This window comes from Schistocerca nitens, chromosome 2 (genome assembly GCF_023898315.1).
Source record: "Schistocerca nitens isolate TAMUIC-IGC-003100 chromosome 2, iqSchNite1.1, whole genome shotgun sequence".
Taxonomy (NCBI): Eukaryota; Metazoa; Arthropoda; class Insecta; order Orthoptera; family Acrididae; genus Schistocerca; species Schistocerca nitens.
Genome location: NC_064615.1, coordinates 1,109,587,411 through 1,109,611,624, shown reverse-complemented (window position 1 = coordinate 1,109,611,624; position 24,214 = coordinate 1,109,587,411). Strand labels below are relative to the sequence as shown.

General features: G+C 38.8%; 1 protein-coding gene across 2 annotated transcripts in view; it reads left to right on the top strand.

Annotated features, from left to right (window-relative positions):
- The window catches only part of LOC126237502 (26S proteasome non-ATPase regulatory subunit 1), a 361,177-nt gene that overhangs the window by 75,079 nt on the left and 261,884 nt on the right, over positions 1-24,214 (top strand). For both annotated transcript variants that reach the window (XM_049947659.1, XM_049947658.1), the window contains exons 10-11: positions 3,359-3,574; positions 7,140-7,204. In XM_049947659.1, the coding sequence (XP_049803616.1) occupies positions 3,359-3,574; positions 7,140-7,204 (281 nt within the window). The remainder of the gene's footprint in view (positions 1-3,358; positions 3,575-7,139; positions 7,205-24,214) is intronic.

The window sequence follows — 24,214 nt, the reverse complement described above, 5'->3', positions numbered from 1 at the left end:
GGGCTGCTTGACACGGAATTAAAACATCTCGCCAATGCATTGCTGAAGAACGGGCTAATCATCCACTGAGGAAAAAATGCGTGAAGAGGGCCACGCAGAAATTGAAGCGATGCACAAGCACCTGTGGAGTCTAAAGTTTTCCTGCCTTCCGTTAAGGATGTTACTGACTATAGGAGAAATCTTGAAAAAAGTGACCATACTGGTAACCTACAAATCCATGTGGAAGATATGGCATCCCCTAAAATTGTTCAAGGGTGCTCACAAACTGCTGGAAAACCAGGAATTTATAGGGTACTGTGTAGTTGTGGGGAGGCGTACACGGTTTCTTCAAAAAGAACCATCAGAAAGCGTCTAGAAGAGGACAAAGGCAATGGTAGAAGTGGGAGAGTGACACATCGGCTGTAGCAGAACATGCTTTGCAGCCAGGAGACCACCACATTCATTTTGATAGGACTAGAGTACAGGCAGCCCAAGCAGATACCATGAGAGGCTGTACCGAGAAGACATAGAGATTGTAAAACACCCATGTAAATGCAATAGCGAGGAGGAGGGCATGAAATGGAATTACATTTGGATCCTGGTGCTAAAGATAATGTGTACCAGTCTTCGACCGTCGGGTGGCGATAACAGCAGGTGGTGGCAGTTGACAAAAGGCCAGTTGTGCTGGGTACTTAAAACGTGACCTAACCCTACTGTTCAGGAGCGCACACAAACAAAATTTTCCTGTAGTCATTTTAGCGACCCAGCATGTGAATCACTCTCTCTAAGATGCTACAATCCCCCTTAAAAATGTCCTCCGCAGATGGAAACGAAACATTGATTTTTCAACTTTAAGGATGTGTTTGTTAACTGATATTTTTTATTGAAGGTGATACAATGTAAGGAACATATTTCGTAGGCAAGTAACTTCAATTCCTGTAAGACATCCTAAAAGTTACCACTACAACACAGTTCATGTTGGGGCTTCAGATGCATAAATATCTGGATGCACACAAAGTAAAGTAAATAATATGCCCAAGAAAAGTAATGGTAAAATAAAAGCTGCCCTAATTTTGTTGTGCCAAGTCATTCATATTTTTACCAGCTGCAGAATTGAAATGTCAGATTTCAGGCTACAGTTAAAATCTTAAGAAATAAAGAACATCTCTCCCTTACACATATAAATCTTTGGCAATGTTCAGCCATGTATGTGCTTATTTTTCTCCTTAGTTTGCCATTTAAATAAATATTTCATGACAGTGAATTTAATAGTAATAGAAATAAAGATAAATTTAAAAAATGGGGTGTATGTGCTCTCTCTCTTTCTCTCACACACTTTACCAAGATGGTATTTGTTGTTCTGGAACTGCTGCTGCTGCTGCTGCTGCTGCAGAACTGACCAAACACAAATGGTCTACTATTTCTTCATCCATAGGGCTTCTATGAATTAAGGCAGACAGGAGCAGACTATAGCAAGTACGAGGCGTGTTTTTTTAAGTAAGGTCCATTTTGCTGTAGACACTAATAGTTCGCGCATAACGCAATGAGCGCGTGCATTGTGTACCGGCATGCCTCGGGAACAACTGTGCTCAGTTTCAGCTCTGTAGCTAACCTGTACGGTTCTGTTCTGTGCTTTCAAAAGGTTTAAAGACTATCAACTCGCCTGCTGCTAGTGAGGTTCGCTCAGTGATTTGGTTTTTGTCAGCAAGGAACCTGTCTGCTGCAGAAATTCATTGACAGATTTGCAAAGTGTACGATGATACTGTTAGGAGTGAAAGCAAAGTGTGTAAGTGTGTAAGTGGGTACGACAATTCAAAGATTGCCGTGACAATGTCCATGAAGAGGACCGCTCCCGTCGCCCTTCTTTGATTACAGATGATTTGGTGGCTTCATTTGAATCCAGGATGCATGAGAACAGGCACTTCACAATAACAGGTCTCTCAAATGAATTTCTCAATGTGTCAAGGTCAGTGCTTTACAATGTTATTTCTGAACACCTAAAGTTTAGGAAACTGTGCTCCCGTTGGGTCCCGAAACTCCTAACAGAAGACCACAAAAACCAAAGATTTGAGTGTGCGTTGGAGTTATGACTCGTTATCAAGAAGAAGTTGACGGCTTCAAAATCATGGCATCGGTGTTTTGGGATAGGCATGGTGTTTTGTTGGTCAACTTCATGCAACGAGGAACCACTATCAATGCAGAAGCATACTGCTAAACCCTGAGAAAGTTATGCAGAGCGATTCAAAACAAAAGATGCGGCATGCTGACAAAGGGAATTGTCCTTCTCCATGACAATACAAGACCTCACATTGCAGGTCAGACCCATGACTTGTTGGACAGTTTTTGCTGGGAAGTTTTAGACCACCCACCCTACAGTCCTGACCTTGTGCCGAGCGATTACCGCATTTACAATGATGATGATGTGAAAACGGCAGTGAACTCTTGCTTATCGGAGCAGGTGGCAAGTTTTTATGAAGAGGGTATTTTAAAATTGGTTGAAAGGTATGATACGTGTTGGAACAAACTTGGCAACTATATTGAAAAATAGAGTGAAGTATTTACTTTCTGAAAATAAATTTACTTTTTTGAAATAACCTTTCGTTGTGTACTTACGTTCAAACGAACATTACTTAAAAATCACGCATTGTAGTAAAAAATTAAATTTATAAGAGGCTGGCAACTACAAAAAAGTTTGTAACTACTCAAAATATAAGTAATGATAAGTGAGGGAATGCAATTATAAAACAATTTTTATCTGTGAGCAGTTCAATTTCATAGGAATTTTCTTCAAACTACAACTGAATTCGTTTGTGACATGCTCATTAGTCAATGCTGAGAGATAGGAAAACTGGAAAATCCAGTACTGCCAATTTTGTCAAAATATACTTCATTTTCAGGATATGAATCTGTGATAATCAGTTATATCTTAATCAGTTATATCTCATATTGATGTTACATGAAGTTATTAGATTGAGGTGTCAGTTTCTGAACATTTCAGCAGTTAAGATTTCCATCTCATTTGTTTAGATGATGCAGGAATTCCCAAAGTGCCGAAGGCTCACAATTTTGGTACCAATTACAGCAGAGGTGAATGAGAGCTCATTTTTTTTTTTTTTTTTTTTTTGCGAACAGGAGACAGATACCAAATATAGTAACATTTCATATTTTTTGCACTGAAGTGGAAACTATGCACTTCTTTGATTTTGATCCCAATAAAAATTGTGCCCCCATTTGGATAAACTGAGCCACAGTAGTGTACATCCAATGTTTGCTATTACCACAATATCAAGTTCCATGCCGAAAGTGTTGCTGTGAAACTAACATTAGCACCAGTTGGCCAGATTTTGTGACTAAGGTAGGGACTTACGCTTTGTTGCAGTACGCACAGGACACGCAGCACGAGAAGATCCTCCGTGGACTGGCTGTCGGCATCGCACTCACGATGTACGGCCGTCTGGAGGAGGCAGACCCCCTGGCCACGTCCCTCTGCCAGGACAAGGACCCAATCCTGCGCCGCTCCGGCATGTACACGATAGCGATGGCCTACTGCGGTACCGGCAACAACCAAGCCATTCGACGTCTGCTGCATGTTGCTGTGAGTAGCTGCATGCATTTTATGTTACCAGAAGGGTCGGTCTGGCTAGTGTATATATTCAGTCCTGTTGCCCGATGGTGTTCTGTTGGATAGTTTTCTGTGAAGGATTGTAATAAAATGGGGGAAAACCTTGGAAACAATATGCCCAGTGTTGCAAGTAGTGCAGTATGCTGCAGGTAGATAAATGATAGTCTAGCATTAAATGGGTAAATATCAAATACTCTGTTCCACCAATCTTAACATTTGTAATTGGTAGGGTGTTGGGAATTAGAATATTCATAGAAATTACACTATCGAATAGTCAACTGAATATTAGATGAATTCTCTGGAGATGTAATTTACCTGCAAGGAGACAACTTGTAGAATATTGGAGAGACTTATTGTGTTGTAAATGAGACTGGAAAGAGAAATATAGTGTAATGGTAAATACATGGAAGTACATTCCCTGGATGGAAAATAAGTCAGATGTTGCACAGACAAACGAAGTTAGAAGGAAGGTAACTGTGAGGAGGAAATCTTGGGTAGCAGGAGAAATACTTCAATTGATCGATCAAATAAGGAAGAACAAAAATGTTCAGGGTGAAGGAGGGATACAGAAATGAGTCACTTATGAAAGGAATTATATGGGAAGAAATTGAAGTTGATAGGGAAGTGGTATGGGATCCAGTATTAGTCAGAATTTAAAAGATGTGTAAGACTTGAGATCTAATAAGGTAGATGAATGGATAACATTTCATTGGACTTTCTATAATTATTTTTGGGGAAGTGGCAACCAAGCAGCTATTCAAGAAAGATGACATACTAAGAGACTCTCAGAAAAATATCATTTACACAATTCTGAAGACAGCAAGAGCAGGTAAGTGTAAGAACTATTGCACAGTCAGCTTGACAGCTCATGCATCCAATTTGATGACAAGAATGATGTACAGAAAGGATTGAGGATCTGTTAGATGTTGAGTTTCGCTTTAGGAAAGGTTAGGACACCTGAGAGGTGGTCCTGATATTGCACTTGATAATGAAAGCAAGACTGAAGAAACATAAAGACATGTTCATGGGATTTGTTGACCTGGAAAAAGTGTTCAACAGTGTAAAGTGGTGCGAAATTTTAAATTTTGGAAATTCTCAGAAAAATAGAAGTAAGCCATAGGGAATGACAGGTAATATACAGAATGTAAAGAACCAAAATGGAATAATAAGACTGGAAGGCCAAGAATGATGATGTGTCTGGATTAAAAAGGGTAAAAGACAGGCATGCAGTCTGTTGCCCCTACTGTTCAACATGTACACTGAAGAAGCAATGACATAAATAAAAGAAAGGTTAGAGAGTGGGATTAAAATTTTGGGTGGGTGAGGATATCAATGATAAGATTAGCTGATGGTGTTCCTACCCGTAGTAAAGGTGAGGAGTAATTACAGGATCTGCTGAATGGAACGAGCAGTCTAATGAGTACAAATGTGGACTGATCGTAAATTGAAGAAAGATAAAAGTTGTGAGAAGTTGCAGAAATGAGAACAGTGAGAAACTTATAGGGATGGTGATCTCAAAGCAGAGAAAGTTAAGGAACTCTCCTACCTAGGCAGCAAAGTAACCCATGACGGAGAGGGCAAGGAGGATGTAAAAAGCAGACTAGTACTAGCAGAATAGGCATTTGTAGCTAAGAGAAGTGTACTAGTATCAAACAAAGCCTTAATTTGAAGAAAAAAATTTCTGAGTGTGTACTTAGGAACTCGGCATTGTACAGTATTTGAAACAGAGACTGTGAGAAAACAGAAGAATCAGAAGAGAATCAAAGTATTCGAGAATTGGGGCTTACAGAAGAGTGGACTAGTAAGGTAAGGAATGAGGTGGTTCAACGCAGAATTGGCAAAGAAAGAAACATCTAGAAAACACTGACAAGAAGAAGGGACTGGATGACAGGACACCTTTCCTACCATCAGGGAATGACTTCCATGATATTAGAGGGAGCTGTAGAGTGTAAAAATTGTGAGGAAGACGGAGATTGGAATGTGTCCAGCAAATTATTGAGGGATGTTGGGTGCAAGAGTTTCTCTTAGAGAAGAGATTGGCACAGAAGATAAATTTGTGGCAAGCAACATCAAACCAGTCAAAAGACTGATGACTCAGAAAGAGAGATGATTAAAATATCGTGTAACACTATTTGTAGCCATTATAATAGCCTCAGTATGGCAAGGAAGTTTTTTCAGGTTTGCCATGTGATGCTAAATTGATTAGACATTATAATGCTTTGAAATTTTGGGGATGTTGAGTCCTTCGTTTGGATGCTTTAGCAGGCCGCTCAAAATGTGGTAGGGTGCCTGAGTGGTAACTGGAAATACATCCTAGCAGACTCTTTAGTGCTCTCAGAAACTGGTTGTGATTGACTTGAGTTCACTGAGGGCACCAATTCCTGATGGTTTTGGAACCAACTGTCATCAGCCGTGCAAGACACTCATATGCAGTTACCAATTACGGGGCATAGGATTTTTTATGATCATTTATCTTACGCCGTGCTACATGGCTGCGAGTGGCACACCACTTGGTGCAGACACATTGGACTGCCTGTGTTGATGCACCAACAAATTGGGCAGCTTCTTCCACATTAATGTCATGGGTACCGCCAAACACTATAGCTCCTTTCTATTTAGTCTGTCACTTCTCCATGTCAACCTGTGTTACAATGCTAATTCCATATGATTGACGGGCACATACATACTACTTCATTGCAATAGCTTTCATCATAGTGTTGGCATTACTTCCTGGTACTAGTTCTATATTGCCTGCAGTGTTGGAATATATGTGAACTGTGATTTTGATGCCAGATCGTGTGTCTGTAAATTTTTCTGTAGGATATAATGTTTTTGTGATTTCTGGTGCGATGTGAGATGGAAAGCAGCTCAAAGGGTACTCACTTAACTGTAGTTGTAAGTTGTGCATTTTACAGTACGGGACTGTTGTGCTTTGAAACTACCACATTGCCCATTGCTTTTTACTTCTTTTTCCCACCCTAATGACAGTGTGAGCATACATTTATAATTTCTATAAATAATTTAAGAATAATTTTAAAATAAATGTTACACATAAATCTGTTTTCTTACCCTGTTTTCTGTGTTCTGTGGTTGATATATCACACGGAGGAAAACTTTCAGAATCACTACACATATTGCAACAAAGATAAGCTTTTTTACCCTGAGAGGTAGATTAATATAGGTTGGTAAATACAAATGGATGAATGATTTAGTTACGTATAAGGATATAGTCTCCCACTCGATTTAATAAGTCAATTCATATTCTGAAAATTTTTCACAGGGCATTGTTTTACAATTTTGTTTTCTTCAGTAACAAATTGAGATTATAGTCAATTCACATTTGTCAATGATACTTCTAAAAGTTTTGGGCATATTAAATAAGGGGTTGCCCTGTTACAATGTGAGTAATAACATGAAACACAAACTGTAATCACGAAAATACAAAATATGCGGTGCTCGCTCTTTGGGAACACAGCGTTTTTATGTGCAGAATGTGTGTGTAACATGTACATGTTGTTTAGCAGGTGCTGTCTTACAGGTGTCTGATGTAAACGATGATGTCCGGAGGGCGGCTGTAACGGGACTCGGCTTCCTGCTGTTCAGGTAAGTGCGCTACAACATTTTACAGAACATGGAAACTATACCTGACTGTTACTGAGATTAGAAAAACTGCCTTACAAGAGAACAGTTGTTTGGATTCCCACAGATCATTTTGCTACACACAGTTACGAAACTTTCAGATTCCCATACACTTGGAATGCTCTTACTGCATACACGTATTAGGGAGTGTGTGACTTCTTAATAGTACATTTATTGTCTAATTTGTCAGGTTTTGAAAGTTTTGAAATTTCTTCAACTTCAATCTGCTGCCCAGATTGTAACCTCGATTTCTGTAAGTAGTTGTTCAACTTGTAGTTAAGTTGCCAACTATTAGTTGGGCATTGGATATAGTGAGTCATGTTGTGTGTCCCACCAATGTGTAAGAAAGTGGAAATGACATGGATCAAGTGGGGAATTGCACAGTGTGTTAAAACCTTAGATGGACAGGAGCCAGATTTTAAAATAAACTGTGAGAATGTCCACATGTTGGCACTTGGTAGTTTCTCCAATTCTAGGAGTGGAATTAATTGATCACCATATTTTGTACAGTCATAGTATGGACCTTCAAGAAATTTGGTTCGCTTTCCTTACTGTGTTTCATATGACCCACACTATAATTGAAGTGTCCTAGAATGTTGGCAGGTTGCTAGAAACAACTCTCTGATAGGCCTACACTTTTCTACCCCATTGGTAGTAGACTACTTGTGAACGTGATTGGTTTATTCGCTTTCATTCTGATTCTATAAAAATATGTGTGGAAGCTCTTTTCTATTAAGATTTTCCTGTAGCAAGTCACTCTGCCAAGTAATGTGAGAGAAAAGTAATAAGAAAGTAAATGCATTTTAACTAACATGTTTGGTGACTGGCCGGAGGCTGTTAAATGTTGCAAGAGTTCTTCTGCCGAGTTCAGAGTGCAGGAGATTGAAATAATTATGTGGGGTGGCTAAGGGAATAGTGAACTTTAAATGCTCACAATCATCTCCAGTTGACACTATGAAATATACCAATGTGTGAAAGCTAAAAATATATGGTACTTAAATGGAAACTGGTTATGAGCAAAGGAACTGTCCTGTGCATTATTCCATTGTGTTAAAAATAATTTTAAACATTGTTCTTCAATTTAATTTGATAACCGTGTATGCTATATTGACTTGATTGATCGTTAAATACGGTGTAGTCATCCTTCATTGCCCACTCTGCGAGACAATTATGGCACATTTAAAGACCTTTTCTGCTGTCCAGTTTACTTCATTTACCATTGTTTAAATAATTTGAGTGTAAAGAGGTTTTGTAGTATTGTAACTAAAACCCATGCTCATGTCCTACTAAGTGACAGTAAAGAAGTGCGAGTTGTGGGGAATGGACACTAGTTTGCACTGCCTTAATGTAATGACTGTACTGCAGGAAGTAGCAAATCAGCCATCCATTTCCAAAGTGCAATGTCTCAACAGTTTTATACAGAAATACTTTCGCAGACTGTTGCTTTACTATGTTCACTTAGTGCAGACACACTTAAATCAACTTGCGTACCATTTTGCCATCAGGCAGCATTCAGTCAGTAAGTGTGGGAGATGTCCAATGTTACCAACCAGTCAGTCTCAGAGTAACTCCAGAATGCGGAAGTGATTTGAGGGAATGTCTCATTCGGACATACCTGTATGTTTTGTGGCTTCTGTTATGATACATACTTGATTAGATATAAAAAATACATGCTAAGACGTACCATGTTTTTCAGTAATATCTTCTCATAAGACTAGGCGATCGCTAATATAGGAGAGTTGTCTGTGGATATCACTAACAGTATTTGTCACGGTTCCCCACATATAAGTGGTCTGGGATAATTGTTACTATCTATAGAGCAAGGGGTGGATGTAATGCTGTGTCAGAGCTGTGCTGCACTGCACTGCACTGCACTGCACCACACCGTGCCATGTAGACCAGAGCAGAATGACAAAAGGTGTCAGTGGATGCACAGCTGTTTCCAGTTGGCTTGCGCGCACGCGCACACACACACACACACACACACACACACACACACACACACACACACACAACGTGCGCAATAGAAGCGGGAGTGAACCAAAATTGTGAAAGCAGACATCATTTATAAAAGAAAAGGAAAAGCTGTCATCAATGGGTAACCGCAGTATTAAAAATTAGGGAAATGTACTTCAGGATTTACTTCCTTAGTAAACTGCTTGCTGTTGATAATGGACAGTCTGACTTGAATCTAACCTGCAGTATTGAAGGACACAAATTCTAGGAATGCTGTAGCTTGCAAAGAGAGGTATGCAATACTTCAGCTCCTTTTGGTATCTGGATATTCCTTTTCAAGCTTGATTTATTTCTTGTATACATTGGAATAAAGTTTGTTGTCAACATGATCATCTCAAATACTTGAAAAGTAGTCCACAATATCTCTGCAAGTGCTAAGTTTTCAGATTTTGTTGTTATTCGTGGTGAAACTCTCCTAATGTCTGTTGCATCCAAAACTACTCGAATCCTCCACCAGGTATTGACACAACAGGAACTGGGCTACAATATTTACTCTTTGAATTGTCTGTTATTTGCCATTCCAACATTGAATTTCTGTTTACTTCCAATCTTTTGGCCGAAGGCAGAGTATAAGTGTGAAGACTGAATGATTCGTGAGGCTTCACTTAAAGATGACATTCATATTCTTTCATTATACCAGGTCATTACTGAAAAATGTCTACACAAAGAAGGGCTGCATGAATGATCACAAATTTGTTTGACATGGTAGTGTGTCATAGGGATGTTGAAAAATTTGAATTGGCAGATGCTTAAAGAAATGTCATATAGCCCACATAAGCCTACTTGAAACATTGTAAGATTCAGTATTAAGTGAAGAATCAAGATGTTCTTCATCCCCCTAAATATCGCTCCTGTAGAGATTGTGGAGACAAGATTGGAATAATTACAGCATGTACATGTACATGGACATTTAGGCAGTCATTCTTCCTGTGCTCCATGTCTGATTGGAACCAGAATAAACCTGTTCTACCCAACAGTCCTAAATTTTGTAAGATTATAATACAATGCATTTTAAATTTTAATGTGAGCTGTAATAATTTGTAATGAATTTTGAGACGGTCTATAAAAGTCAATTACATTCAGTCAGTCAGTCATCATTCCCACTTGCCAGTGATGGTGAAAACTAAAGTAAGAACAGTCTTTGTAAGTCCGTCTTTATACGGAATGACTGAGGGCCTTTGGCTGTTCAATATAAAATGTCAAATGAAAAACAACTTAAGCTGTCTAGATCTCAAAGTTTGTTTTGCGTATGTGACCAGTTTCGGCCTTTCACAATGCCGTCTTAATGATCCCTGACCGACATGTGGGAAGAATCCCACGTCATTTTCAATTGAAATAGTGTCCAGAATTCAATAATTGACTACTCTTTAACAACATGATCCCTTTGTTCATCAGTAGCAGTCTGCTATTGATGAATGAAGGGATCATGTTGTTAAAAAATAGTACACGGATACTACTGAATGCTGGCCCCTATTTTGATTGCACAAGAGGTGGGATTCTTCCTACACATTGAGCAGGGGGCTGAAGATGGCATAGTGAAATTACGAAACTGGTCACATAAGTAAAACAAAATTTGAAATTCCATACAGTTAATTTAAAATTTACAATGGAGGGAGAGGTTGTTCATAAAAGATCAGCTGAATAAACATTACAGGTAATTGAGTCAGTAATAGTCCAACAACAAGTAATGTTGCCAAAAATGAAGCGTTCAAAGTAACATCGTGTACGAATAAATGCAGTACTATGTAGTTGACCGTGTAAAATTGTTTTACACACAACAGCTATGCAACCAAATCTGCTGTTTTTCATGAGCGGTCGATTTTATCTGTCTATTATTCCCCCCCCCCCCCCCCTCTCTGCACTAGTCTCTTAGACCAATTTGCATGTGTCACAAATGCCTTTCTTGGTGTAAGTGATAGGCTAAAGTAACGGGGTTCTATGTGTTTTAAAGAACGACAAAGCAGTAAAAACAAACCTGAACTCTTACTTCACAACAAATGTCATTGTGAGGACTAAAATTCTTCACAGAAACCAAACTTTTCCTGGAAATAGAGATCCTCTTAACTACTAAAATCTCGTGAAAGCAAGGAAAAAAGTTATCTTGTCCTTGCGTGTTGATGAATCCTGATTATGATACAGACAGTGGAATTCTGAGGAAATTCAGGAAAGTATTTTTGCCTGAGTTCATGCAGATAATAAAGCTACTCTTCCATTTTTTGTTACTTAATGAACATAAAATGTGTGTACAGGAGTTGAGGTCCTGGTAATGAGGGCAAGTTTGTTTCTTGTCAGATTTCAGATCTGACATGCTGTGCTGTCAAATAAGTGCATGTGGCACATTATGAGGATGTGTCCAAATGGATTTTGATGCTCTTCTTCATAATTATCTGATCCAGCCACCAAGTCGTACAAACAACACAACAAGAGTGTCAATAAATTTATAGTCCTTCAAACATTCTGACAGTTCCTTCCTGGGTGAGTAATTATCCAGATGTTTGGTGGAAAGCAACGGTTAACTTCTAATAAACATAGTAAGTGGATTCCAGAATCATCTCCTGTCAGATGTAGCTCTGCTCAAAGTAATCTGCATTGATATGGTCAAAATGGTTCAAATGGCTCTGAGCACTATGGGACTCAACTGCTGAGGTCATTAGTCCCCTAGAACTTAGAACTAGTTAAACCTAACTAACCTAAGGACATCACACACATCCATGCCCGAGGCAGGATTCGAACCTGCGACCGTAGCGGTCTCGCGGTTCCAGACTGCAGCGCCAGAACCGCGCTGCCACTTCGGCCGGCTGATATGGTCAGACCCAGATAATTGTTGTGGCATTTCAATGGGAGGGGACATGCTTCATGGCAGTACATTGAGGAACAGCTGCTGACTGCTTTACAGTGTCTCTGGGTCATAAAGGATCTGGAAAAGAGCATTTCAGGAGAAACTGGACCTTGCAGCAGTGTTGTCCTTGTCATGGTGCGAAGATTGTTTGCAACTTAGAAGCAACCTGTGTATTTAACTTTTGATTTTCAGATAACAGTTGCACCCTTGCCTGAAGTAATGTCCCATGGTCAGTATTTGATACAATGTAGCTGCAGTTACAGACATGACGGTGCTTGGTGTCAGTCACAAGACTCTTTATTTCCCCCCACCCAAGCAATTCTTTGAAACATTTAGGTATTCGCTGACATCCCACATTTGTTCAAACTCTTAAACAACCATTTACTGAATCGGTACATTATTTTGAACAAAAAGGCAATGACAAACCCATGTTTGAGAAACTGTTAATTTTGAATAGTGGCAAGATGAAAAAGTGCCCCAAGCTACCTCAGCAGCCCACTGAAGTGAAGGGCAGAGACCAGCAGCAAGTGTGCTCAGGAGCTGAACTGCTATTTAGTGCCAGGAGAAAGACAGGTTAGTGATTTCATGCAGCTGGTAGATCAAGTCTTGCTGTATTCGATTCAAGGGCTCACAGAGTAATAAACCACTGGTCTGTGGATTCGGTATTCATTTTAAGCCCCAATAATGGTACACAAAATTTATGTATACTGTAAGAACATGTGCATTGGCTGGTGTCAGCATCTGCTATGATTTTGAAAAGAATTTTTGAAAACTATTGAGTAACTTTTGTGCATGTTAAGTGACTTTGTGGTGTACAGTATTGAATACATTCTTAATGTAAGGCAAAATCAAGACTGCTTGCAGAACTTTCTTTAACTTATAAGAGGCATTGTAAAGAACCAGATAAGATTGTTGTTGGGAGCAAACACAAATGATATTTTTTGTTCCAAATCCATCATGTTTTGAGCCAGGTGTAGTTCAAAGATATGTGACTGCAACAGTCTTCAGCAGCATTCTACCAGGTTTGTCAGAGGCACTGGCAATTTTTGAAGGAGAACAGGAGATCAAAGACAGAGAAATCACTGTAAAAGGTACTGATATGCCACCAGTCATAGGCTTCTGACTGTAGCTTGGAAGGATGTAAATATCTCACTTAATATGTAACATAATGATGTAGACAGTAAGACAAATAATCCAGCTACTGTAGTGTTATTGACAATGCCTTGAGGACACTGCTGGGTGCCTGGGATTGATTTCTTGCTGGGGTCTGCTTGTACCCACAGAAGTGCAGAAATGGACAGCAAATTTGAATTAATTTTTGCTCGGGTCCATGGATATGACTATTTATCCTTGGAAACTAGTGTCATTAAGAACTTGAGTGTCATTTCCTGAGAGTTTCTCTACTGTTAATCCAGAAATTCTTAAAATTTACACCAGAACATGAACATTTGTTTATCTGCACTGGCAGTCTTCAAAAGAGAAAGTAATCGGAGGTAGCTCACTATTATAAAGCTAAGTAGTGGCATTTGTCAATGCCTTTTGGGTAAAATAGTTGTTTGTATAAATCAATATGTGTAGGAACTTAGTTACAGGTAGTGTTTTTTGACAACATTAGAACTCCAACTATGCAGCAAGATTCAAAGATTAATGGTGCTAATGTTTGGCTTATTTCACACACCAAACCCCAGCTTTGTGGAACAGAAAGCATGATAAGTGAACTTGCACAATAATGCAAAAGAATTTCTCCTTCATGGCAAGTCTACACACCCAAGTCATGCATTCCATGAATGTGGTGTGCAAATTTTGTTTGTTACAAGGTCATTATAAATTTAAATAAGCTTTTCTTCCACTGTGTGCCAGTGCCTCCCACACTGCTCTACCAGCTTGTTACCTGTGCATGGTGACTTGTTGGTTGGTGCTGACGTTGTGATTTGTATGATTCAGAAAGGTTTCAAGAAGTTTTGGTTTTACTGTACTGTTATTGTGTTCTCTCTTTTCCACCTGCACTCATTTTTTTAACTGTTAAAATTTCAGAGATAAGTGTACATGAACTGAAAGTAATTGAAAATTAATTAAGAAATTTGAACACGCATCCTAGAAGTATGATGGTGCTTACGCTGCAAGGATGTAATAATTTGGCTTTTTGGGTACTTGTATTCCTTTATCTCACAAGGGATTGATACAGGATGCTGAAATTTGGCCCATGCCGCCAACAAGTTAAATTTGTTACTCTCGGCCATGCAGCTGTTGTCAATTTTTTTTTTGCTTTCTATCTCCTGGTTGTTTGAATATCTTGGGCTATCCATTTTGGCACCTCATAAATTTGTCGTAATTCAGCAGTTGTTAGAGCTCTGAGATCTGTCACTCAAAATACAGAGGTACAAAATCTGTCATATTTCTCAATGGTTTTTATTTAAATGTGTTTCTGTGTGTGTTTTGGCAAAACAGAATAACTAAAGTCAAAACCTGTTGATGGATTTATGACTGGAAATATTTGTGTATATTATTGCTCTAATGTAGGCTTGTTTTGTGGTATTTGTCATCTGTACGTAAAGTGTAATTAAGATGAAAATGCTTATCCAGCCCACCAGTGCCTAAACAGTGTGGGTAACCACCTGAAAGTCACTCTGAGACCTCAACAAAACCATATCTGAATTGAGACAGCATTTGCTTGCACAGTCTGATAATCTTGACACATGGTTGCCGTAACCACATCAGTGGCTTAAAAATTTTCCAGTGGTTAACAGACACAAAACACAGACTGGCATTTAACTATCTCTGCATTTAAACAGAGGAGTTCTTTGCTACATCACTGGACCGAATATTATTATGTTCCTCCGATGGTGGTCAAAAATGGAAGTGCATAACAACTGCAAATGTTTACATTAGAGAAATAAGATTGTACTGTACATTACCCTGAGCTAATATGGAAATAAAATAATAACTTCCAAAAGAATTGAGTATGTGTTGTTGGGTGGGGGCCAAGCAGTTCACATTAGTGGTATGGACCTAGCTCAACTGTAAACTGCCCACGGCTGTCGTACCCCTTTATCTATTTTGACTGGGTGTGGAGCTGAAGATGACTTGTGATAAAGGACAAAACTGGTAATCCAATTAAAAAAAAATTGACCCAGGCTGTATCTTCATTATATTAATACTCGTCCTTTTACCATCAGTTGACGTTGAATGGGTGTTTGGCATCAAGTTTTGGTTAGCAGCATATACAGACCCATGTGAATGTGCATCTGACCTTTGTGGTGAAGAGATGTACATGAATTGTGATGTTTCATCCTGGACTGTAAAGTGGGAAGAGTTTTCTGTGAAATGGTACTGAACTTCGGAACCAAAACAAATTCAGTCTCTGTTTATCCACCATGGACAGGGGACATCAGCTGGTCAAGTAATTGTCTGTGAAATTCACCAACAGCCATGTAATTGAGATGTTATTTTATTTTGACTACCAGTTTCAGCATTTCACAATGCCATATTCAGGCCCCACATGTGTATCTAAAAAATAAACAGTATTGTCATACAGTGCCATATATTTCTGGATGTCGTAAATTAAAAACTGTATCCCAAGTGCTTCATTTGAGGACTTGAAAGCAACTCGAAATAAAGTCTTCAGATGAAGCACTTGGGATATGGTTTTGAATTCACGCCATCCTGTATGACAATATTGTTTATTTTTGAGAGATGCATGTGGGACCTAAAGATGGCATTGTGGAATGCCGAAACTGGTAGTCAAAATAAAATAACATCTCAATTACATGGTTGTTGGTGAATTTCATTGATAATTACCAAAACAAATTTGTTGACTTTGAATTTCAATGGCATCTGCTCCCTAATATAAAGACGTAAAATTTAATAATGTGTTTATTTCTATCTCTCGGCAGTGTATTGTGGATGAACTGTGTACAGTAGTTTCATTACCTCAAACTATGAACTTAGATTCCTCTAATGCAGAAAACCAATGTGCCAAAAGAGATACAAAAATCCATCTAGCTCAAAGAGAAACACACAAACTGTTGGTGTCAGTAGGCTTGTGTGTCTGTGCACGATTTGTTTTAGTGTTTTACTGTCTGTGAACAGCTGCCGAGAACTAGAGGCAATGTGGATGTTGATGTTCTTATTAACAAGTGGTATCAGTCCTGCTGTTTAGTGTAGAATATTTTGTTTCTGTAGTCTTCCAACTGCGTTTGAGTGTGACCTAAACTCTTCCATTCTCTTCTGAATTCCATATGGCGCATGAAAAATTGTAGAAGGTAAATGGCACCTCTCTCTACTTGTCTTTGTTCTGCTGTTGTACAAAATGTCGCCACTTTCTGAATGATACACAGCTTTTCATAGATTTTTTTTTTGTCCTGCAGCCATTAGTCATTGGTGTTGACACATCACAACTACTTTTGGTTTATTCAGAACTAGTGGGAATGTAACCATCGCTACTAGTTTTCTATTTGTCTTTCAGTTTCAGTATCTTCCGACTGGAGCTCACTGGAGATGTTTCAACCATTCAGTTATGTCCTTGTCTGTTAATACACAACCAAGCACATTTGGTATAGCGAGATGAAATATTGTTGTGCCTATGTAGACTCTCCTGCCCTATTCATTTCATTCATTTATATTGTGTCATTTTTGCAGTCACTCTATTCTGTTATTGGCTGATATGTTGCAATTAAGTTAACAACACTGTGAGCAGGTTTTACTGTTTGCCGAGCGGGAGGATTCGATATGTGGTTTTGAGTTTGAAGGCATCTTGTCTCAATTGTGCAGTGTCCTCAGTTTGAAGTCAGTGTGTGTGATAATTCAAAGTAGAGGCTTAGGGAACTAATTTCTCTTCCCTGTCCCTTGAAACTCCATATCAAGAACATAGAGAGATTGAAGCCAGAAATAAAGGTAGTCAATAAAACTAAAAACAAAAGTAAAGAAATTATAATGGGCAGTAGATTGGATATATGGCTGCGATATCATAAACAAATTGTACTGCTTTCTATGTTGGTTGCATGCAAAAGAAATTGGTAGGTGGAAAACAAATTGGATGCCAAGAGGCATTGACTGTCGTGGATGTTCATCACAGAAGATAAGGAAATATGAGTGGTCTAAATCACATACGACTGCACAGCTAGAGCACAATGTTATAGGGAAACACAATATTAGACAACAACCGTATAGTGCTTCTAGGCAGGTAATTGAAAGACAATAATCAATTTGCAAAAGTCATTATGTATTCTCTAAAATTGTGGATTGTATGAAATTTTGTGCTACTTTAGAGATTGCACTTTGTGGACGTGATAAATGCAATAACTCATCAAATCCAGGAATTTTCTGCTGTCATAAATTTCACTGCTGAACTTCACGTGCTTACTAATCATTTTTTCGAAGGCTCCTGGTTTCAAAGGTACTACTAAACATGTTCAAAATGATTTATTTTTTTGTATGCCGGAAGTTTATCACAGCAGTTGTTGTTGTTGTTGTTGTTGTTGTTGTTGTTGTTGTTGTTGTTGTCTTCAGTCCTGAGACTGGTTTGATGCAGCTCTCCATGCTACTCTATCCTGTGCAAGCTTCATCATCTCCCAGTACCTACTGCAACCTACATCCTTCTGAATCTGCTTAGTGTATTCATCTCTTGGTCTCCCTCTACGATTTTTACCCTCCACGCTGCCCTCCAATGCTAAATTTGTGATCCCTTGATGCCTCAAAACATGTCTTACCAACCGATCCCTTCTTCTAGTCAAGTTGTGCCACAAACTTCTCTTCTCCCCAATCCTATTCAATACCTCCTCATTAGTTACGTGATCTACCCACCTTATCTTCAGCATTCTTCTGTAGCACCACATTTTGAAAGCTTCTATTCTCTTCTTGTCCAAACTAGTTATCGTCCATGTTTCACTTCCATACATGGCTACACTCCATACAAATACTTTCAGAAACGACTTCCTGACACTTAAATCTATACTCGATGTTAACAAATTTCTCTTCTTCAGAAACAATTTCCTTGCCATTGCCAGTCTGCATTTTATATCCTCTCTACTTCGACCATCATCAGTTATTTTACTCCCTAAATAGCAAAACTCCTGTACTACTTTAAGTGTCTCATTTCCTAATCTAATTCCCTCAGCATCACCCGATTTAATTTGACTACATTCCATTATCCTCGTTTTGCTTTTGTTGATGTTCATCTTATACCCTCCTTTCAAGACACTGTCCATTCCGTTCAACTGTTCTTCCAAGTCCTTTGCTGTCTCTGACAGAATTACAATGTCATCGGCGAACCTCAAAGTTTTTACTTCTTCTCCATGAATTTTAATACAGAGACAGAGTAAGAAAGGAAATTGAAGTCAGTGATGATGTATCAGTTATCTTGGGTGAGACAACTGATATTTCAATAAATTCACAGTTGATTTTGAACTTTCCTCATTCCTCGTGAACATGATGCAAAAACATTAGCAGAATCAATTAAAGAAACTGTATTGGATATTATAGATAATCCAGATGAAGTTTCTCAGAGTTGCAATGATGCAGCTGTTATGAGTGTTCTTACTTCAGGTTTATGGACTCTTCTGAATGAACATAATAAACATGCCTATTGTGTTCATAAGTTGAATCTGATTTTAGCTGAGGTAACAGCTTGAATATGGATATAAGGTTTTTTGTTCCTTCTTCTTCTTTTCTTCCTCCTGAACTTTGTGAGATTTCTAGTGTTTCATAGTTCATCACAGCAGTGCTAATTATTATAGTGAACAAGAAAGTTGAGTACAAAAATAGGGAGTCACCTATAGAAAGCCTGGAGCGAATTCAGCTTATGTCTTGGCAGACTACTACAATTACTCAAGCGAGAGGGCTGCACTTGAATTTAGAGCATCCAGAATTTTGATTGTGATTGTCTGTATTTGATTATTTGTGTCACATGTTGACATATCGTACAGTCAATTACAAAATCAGTCAGTTGACCCACTGACTGTACAGTGAGGAAGCAGAACATTTCAAAAGATCCATACAGGATATAAAAGGTAGCATCATTGGCATTATCTGTACCTGCAGAGATCTGCTGAATCCTGTGACAGACAAGGAAACAAAATTCCAGAAACTGTTGCTCCTAAAAAAGTGTAAGATACAGTTGTTACTCAGATTTCTGAATACTTCAACTTCAGAGGGCAGCACACAACTGCAGTTTTATTTAATTCTGAAAATGTTTGTTTTGTATGCAAGTCACTTTCCATAAATGTTGCTGCAGAACTCTTGCAAAATACATATCCATTTCTTGAATGCAGTAGGCTGAGACTGGAGCTTCAGATACTGTTCATGAGGAATTACTTCAAAACTATCACAGGTGCTGCTCCACTGTCATTTTTGCTCAAAAATGACTTGCAGGCACTTTTCTGTAAAGTGATGAAACTCCTGAGAGTGATTATCATACCAGTGACAACATCCGAGATGGAGCAATCTTTTCTTTGTCCTGAAAAGGAAAGAAAACAAAAACTTTCCCACAAAGTACCGTGAATCAGACTAGTGATAGCACTATAGACAGTCTTCATTGAGAAAAACTTAGTATACAGCATGTTCGATTTCAGTGAGTGGTTCATTCACAGATTCCCTGCTCATAAGAAGTGTGTGAATTATTCATACAAACATTCATCGTAAGGTAAGTGCATTTCTGTGCTATAATTAATTTGTTAATCATTTTTAGCTTTCTTATGTCCGTAATTTGGAGTTTTGTTGTCCATTTCCAACGAACTTCCTAGAAAAAACTTTGCAAATTGTTGCTTATACACAAACCTCCATATGACCGACACTCAGATTGGTACCAAAAGTTGTGTGCTGATACAATATCAACCAAAACACTGACATAGTTTGTGTTAATTGCTGTCGTCCATTAGAAGATGGGTAAACAGTAATTGAAAGTGACACCAGAACTACAGAGTACAGGCAAACTGTGTGTGTGAGCTCTGAATGTGAAGATCTCTGGTAGAGCATCAGACTGTCGTACTAAAGGTCACGAGTTCAAAACCCACTGATGACGATTTTGTTTTAACAGATTACGCGCGAAATTGTTATATGGGAGAACATTTTTCTGCCATGTAAAAGGATGTTTTAGAGTTTGTAGCAATTTTCTTTTGACAGTCTGCTTTCACTTCGTTAGTTGAAATTAGCAAACCTATAGAGCACATTTGATGTGGTGTTATCTATACAAATGTGCAGTATAGGTTTGCTACTTTCAACTAATGAAGCGAAACCAGACTGCTAAAAGAACATTGCTACAAACTCTGAAACGTCCTTTTACATGGCAGAAAAATGTTCTCCCATATAACAGTTTCACAGGTAATCTGTTAAGGACCTTGAGCACGACAGTTTGACACTCTACCAACTCACTTACCAGAGATCTTAACATTTAGAGCTCACAGATATGGTCTGCATATACTCTGCAGTTCTGGTGTTACTTTTAACTACTGTGTACGCATCTTCTGATGAATAACAGCACACAGCACAAACTGAATCGGTTTTTTAATACTCTCATCGACTCACAACGTTTGGTACTGATCTGAGTGTCCGACATATGGAGGTTTGGGTGTGACACACATCATTTCCACAGCCTATCTGGCTGCCATCTTCAGGTGAGAACACTGTTTACTAATCATGCTGAAACTGATTCGTACTATGAATGGTGATCCCTTTATAAGCTGCGGAAGGCCAACAGTGCTCCTGTCCCTTAATAAAAGCGAAGGTACAGTGCCCCAGTGGTAAAACCTGGCAAGAGTTATGGATCGCTATTGAGTACCGCTGTCGAAACACTCTCCCGGCTGAGTTAACAAATGTTTTTTTGAAAGTCAGATGAAACAGTCTTCCAAATCTTACTTAAAGGAGAAGTTTGCCTCTATTTACATTTTGTGAGGGTCTAACTTCAACTGATTCTGTTAAAACAGAGCCCCAATAATGAGACACAGTGGCAGCCATTTGCGTCCTTATATAAAATAAAAATCTCTGGAAGACAGTACCGTATACTGTGGATTTTTCTGATTGGAACAGTTGTGTATGATGATGGTGCTCAATACATCTGTTGTGAATGGTGTGAATAGTTTGACTGATATACTTTTCCCACTGCAACACACTTTGTAAAAGCTGGGCTTCCTCAGTTCTAGGTCCTCTTTTAGCCAAGGAGCCCTCTAATCGTGACAGGTGGACAAAATATTGATATTATTAAAATTCATGCTATCTTTGAAGATATACCCTGACCATATGATAAGAAAGCCAAACTATTCTATATAGTGGCCAAACTTTTAACGTCATTCACGACAGGTGTATTGAGCAGATTCGCCACACACAATTGTTGCAGCATGAGAAATCCATGGTACAGAGCACTGTATTACTGAGGGACACAGAATTTTGTATGATACAGGCAAATTGTTGCCACTGTGTCTCATTATTGGGCCTCTGTTTTAAAAGAAACAGTTGAAATTAGACTGTCAGATAACATAACAGACAGACAGTGGTTACACTGTAAGTAATTTTTTGAAGTCTATTTTATCTGATATTAAAAACCAGCAGCGACTCAGATGGCAGAATGTATTGCCAGTGGTACAAGATAGTGATCCATAGTTTTTGCCAGCTTTCGCACTGGAGCAACTGTACCCTGGCTGGTGTTGAGGGACAGCAGTGCTGTTGGGCTTCTGCGGCATATAAGGAGGCCACTGTTTGTGGTATGAATCAGTTCCGGTGTGATTAGCAAACACTTGAAGGTGGCGTCCAGGTAGACTGTGGAAATATTGGGTGTAAATGATTGCATGATCCAGGTGCAGACCCGACAAGAATATAAGTTGCAGTGTTGGCTTAGAAGCTTCAGCATAAATTTTAGGATCATCTGTCACGTGTAATACAGCTGAGCATTTCCAGTTCTTTCAGGCAATGTATTATAGTTCAGTTTCATCATCACTAGTGAGCAAGGTGAGAGAAAATTTGAGCCGTGCAAGAAAATGACCAGATTGTGAGCTAGAAGCACTCAGATAGGAGATTATTAGTAATCAAATAAGTGGTTGGCAGGGATCTGATGCAGCTGCACTGTTAAATGCTTTGAGTGGGTCATAGTGTGGGATAGCACTTGAACGTGGCAACAGAATGATATAATGAAAGTTTATTTTATTATTGTTTAATTAAACAGTGAGTCAGCTCATTTAATGAAAGTTTATTTTATCGTTTTATTAAACTGAGTTTAAACTGTGACTTTCCTCATATATACTTACTTCGGTAACATAAAGACAGCTTATTTACCTATAAAACTTAATTCTTGTGGCATGACAAGTCTCGAAGTTGACGAACTCATTTCTATCATAAATGACTATTTCGGAGTCTGCCCTCTTCCCCTAACAACCATCTCGAATGGCAAGTGTTGAAAATATTGTTTCTAACAGCTCATGTGGTAAATTCAACATACTGCAGACTATGAAAGAATATGAAAAGTGGTGTACGACGACATTAGCTCAAATATTTGCCACAAAAAATTATACAATTATAGAGAACAACATTATTTAGAAATCAGCATTTGTGCTTTATTACTTATTTTTCTTTGTAATTGTGAAAGAACATTAGTAAAAACTATTATGTCTCATTAGCAGTGTGTGTTTACTCTTGAAACAATTTTTGTGTGTCATTAGAATGCAGTATATGCTGAGCTTATGTCAACCACGTATTGTAACACCTGAACAGTATATCTCTGGAAGGGGGAGAGGGAACCAGTTAACAAAACAAAAATAGTCAAAGTGGACACTATTGGACAGGGGCTTTGCCGGACTTTCATTCATTAACATGAGGCCTATCCTACGGGAAGCTTCGTTCATGTATATGTTTAGATCAGAGCTTTCCAGGTTTTTCCTCATGGCTACACATTTGTGTGTTCAGTTGCAACAAATTATATTGTAAGGATCTATTAATTTTTCATTTTTTTTGTTTCTGAGTCCAGTACAACTGTATGTGAAGCACTTTTTCGCATTGTAATGGTTTAAGACACAGCCGGTGCAAGTACCATACCTGGAACACTGGAAGCCATGGTCAAAGTCTTGCTGATAGAAGTACCCCCACACCTTGTACCCACTTCCGTGTCATGACACTCAGTGCCAGTAACCTAGGTTGCTGACCAGTCTCCAGGAAGCTTCAGCAATTTGATACACATTTGCCTGACAGCAGATGGACGTGGGTCACTGTCCCTGTTCCAGACTTTCTGCAGTGACTCACAGACACTGCCCTTCAATGAAGTTGGCACAGAGTAACTGCATTTGAACCCTGTCCCAGGGGAGTGGATGATGCGGCTGTGAATCTGTTGATGCCATCGCTGGACTGCGATCTGTGGATTTCTGCCTCTCTACCCAGCTTGGGCACCCACCATGCCACCAGTCACCTACCCCTGCTGTGCAGTGTCATTCACGACTTTGCCTGCCATCGCCCTGCTGCTGGGGCACAGCCAATTGCTGCAATGCATGTTGACACTGCCTGTGTGGTGTGCCACAGCAGAGCCATATGGGGTGCATGTGCCATGGTCATTAAATTAGAACACTGACTCAGCGTACCTCTGTGAAAGCAGCTCGAATTCCTGCACGTCTGGCCACTACACCAGAATATTGTATGAAGACTGAAACACATTCGAATGACTGTACAATTTGGACAGATTAATTATAGATTTGTTTGTGAGCATCCTCATGCCTGGCCACAACCATTTCTGACCGGCTACACGGAGGAGGCATTAACCCTAGGATGCATGGTGCCGAAAACACACATGAATGCATATGCAGGGCCTCCAAGGCCCTACCCTAATTTAAAATTTTCCTCTTTTCATATAATCATTCTTTGGAGTTAAATTTATTTCTGTCAAATTTATTGTCATATTGAAAGATTCCCAAGATACAGTAACAGGATTTGGTGGACCTGATTAACATTTTATTAACTTCTTAAAAAAAACTCTAAGAGTGAATTTTTACTAGTTACATCCATTTACATACAACATATACAAATAATTTTATTAATTCACTTATAAGTTGTAGTTTACATTTTATAACATTTATTACAACCAATCTCTTCAATTAAAACATACTCATTATTCACAATATTATGTATATAGGCAATATTTTGACAAAAAG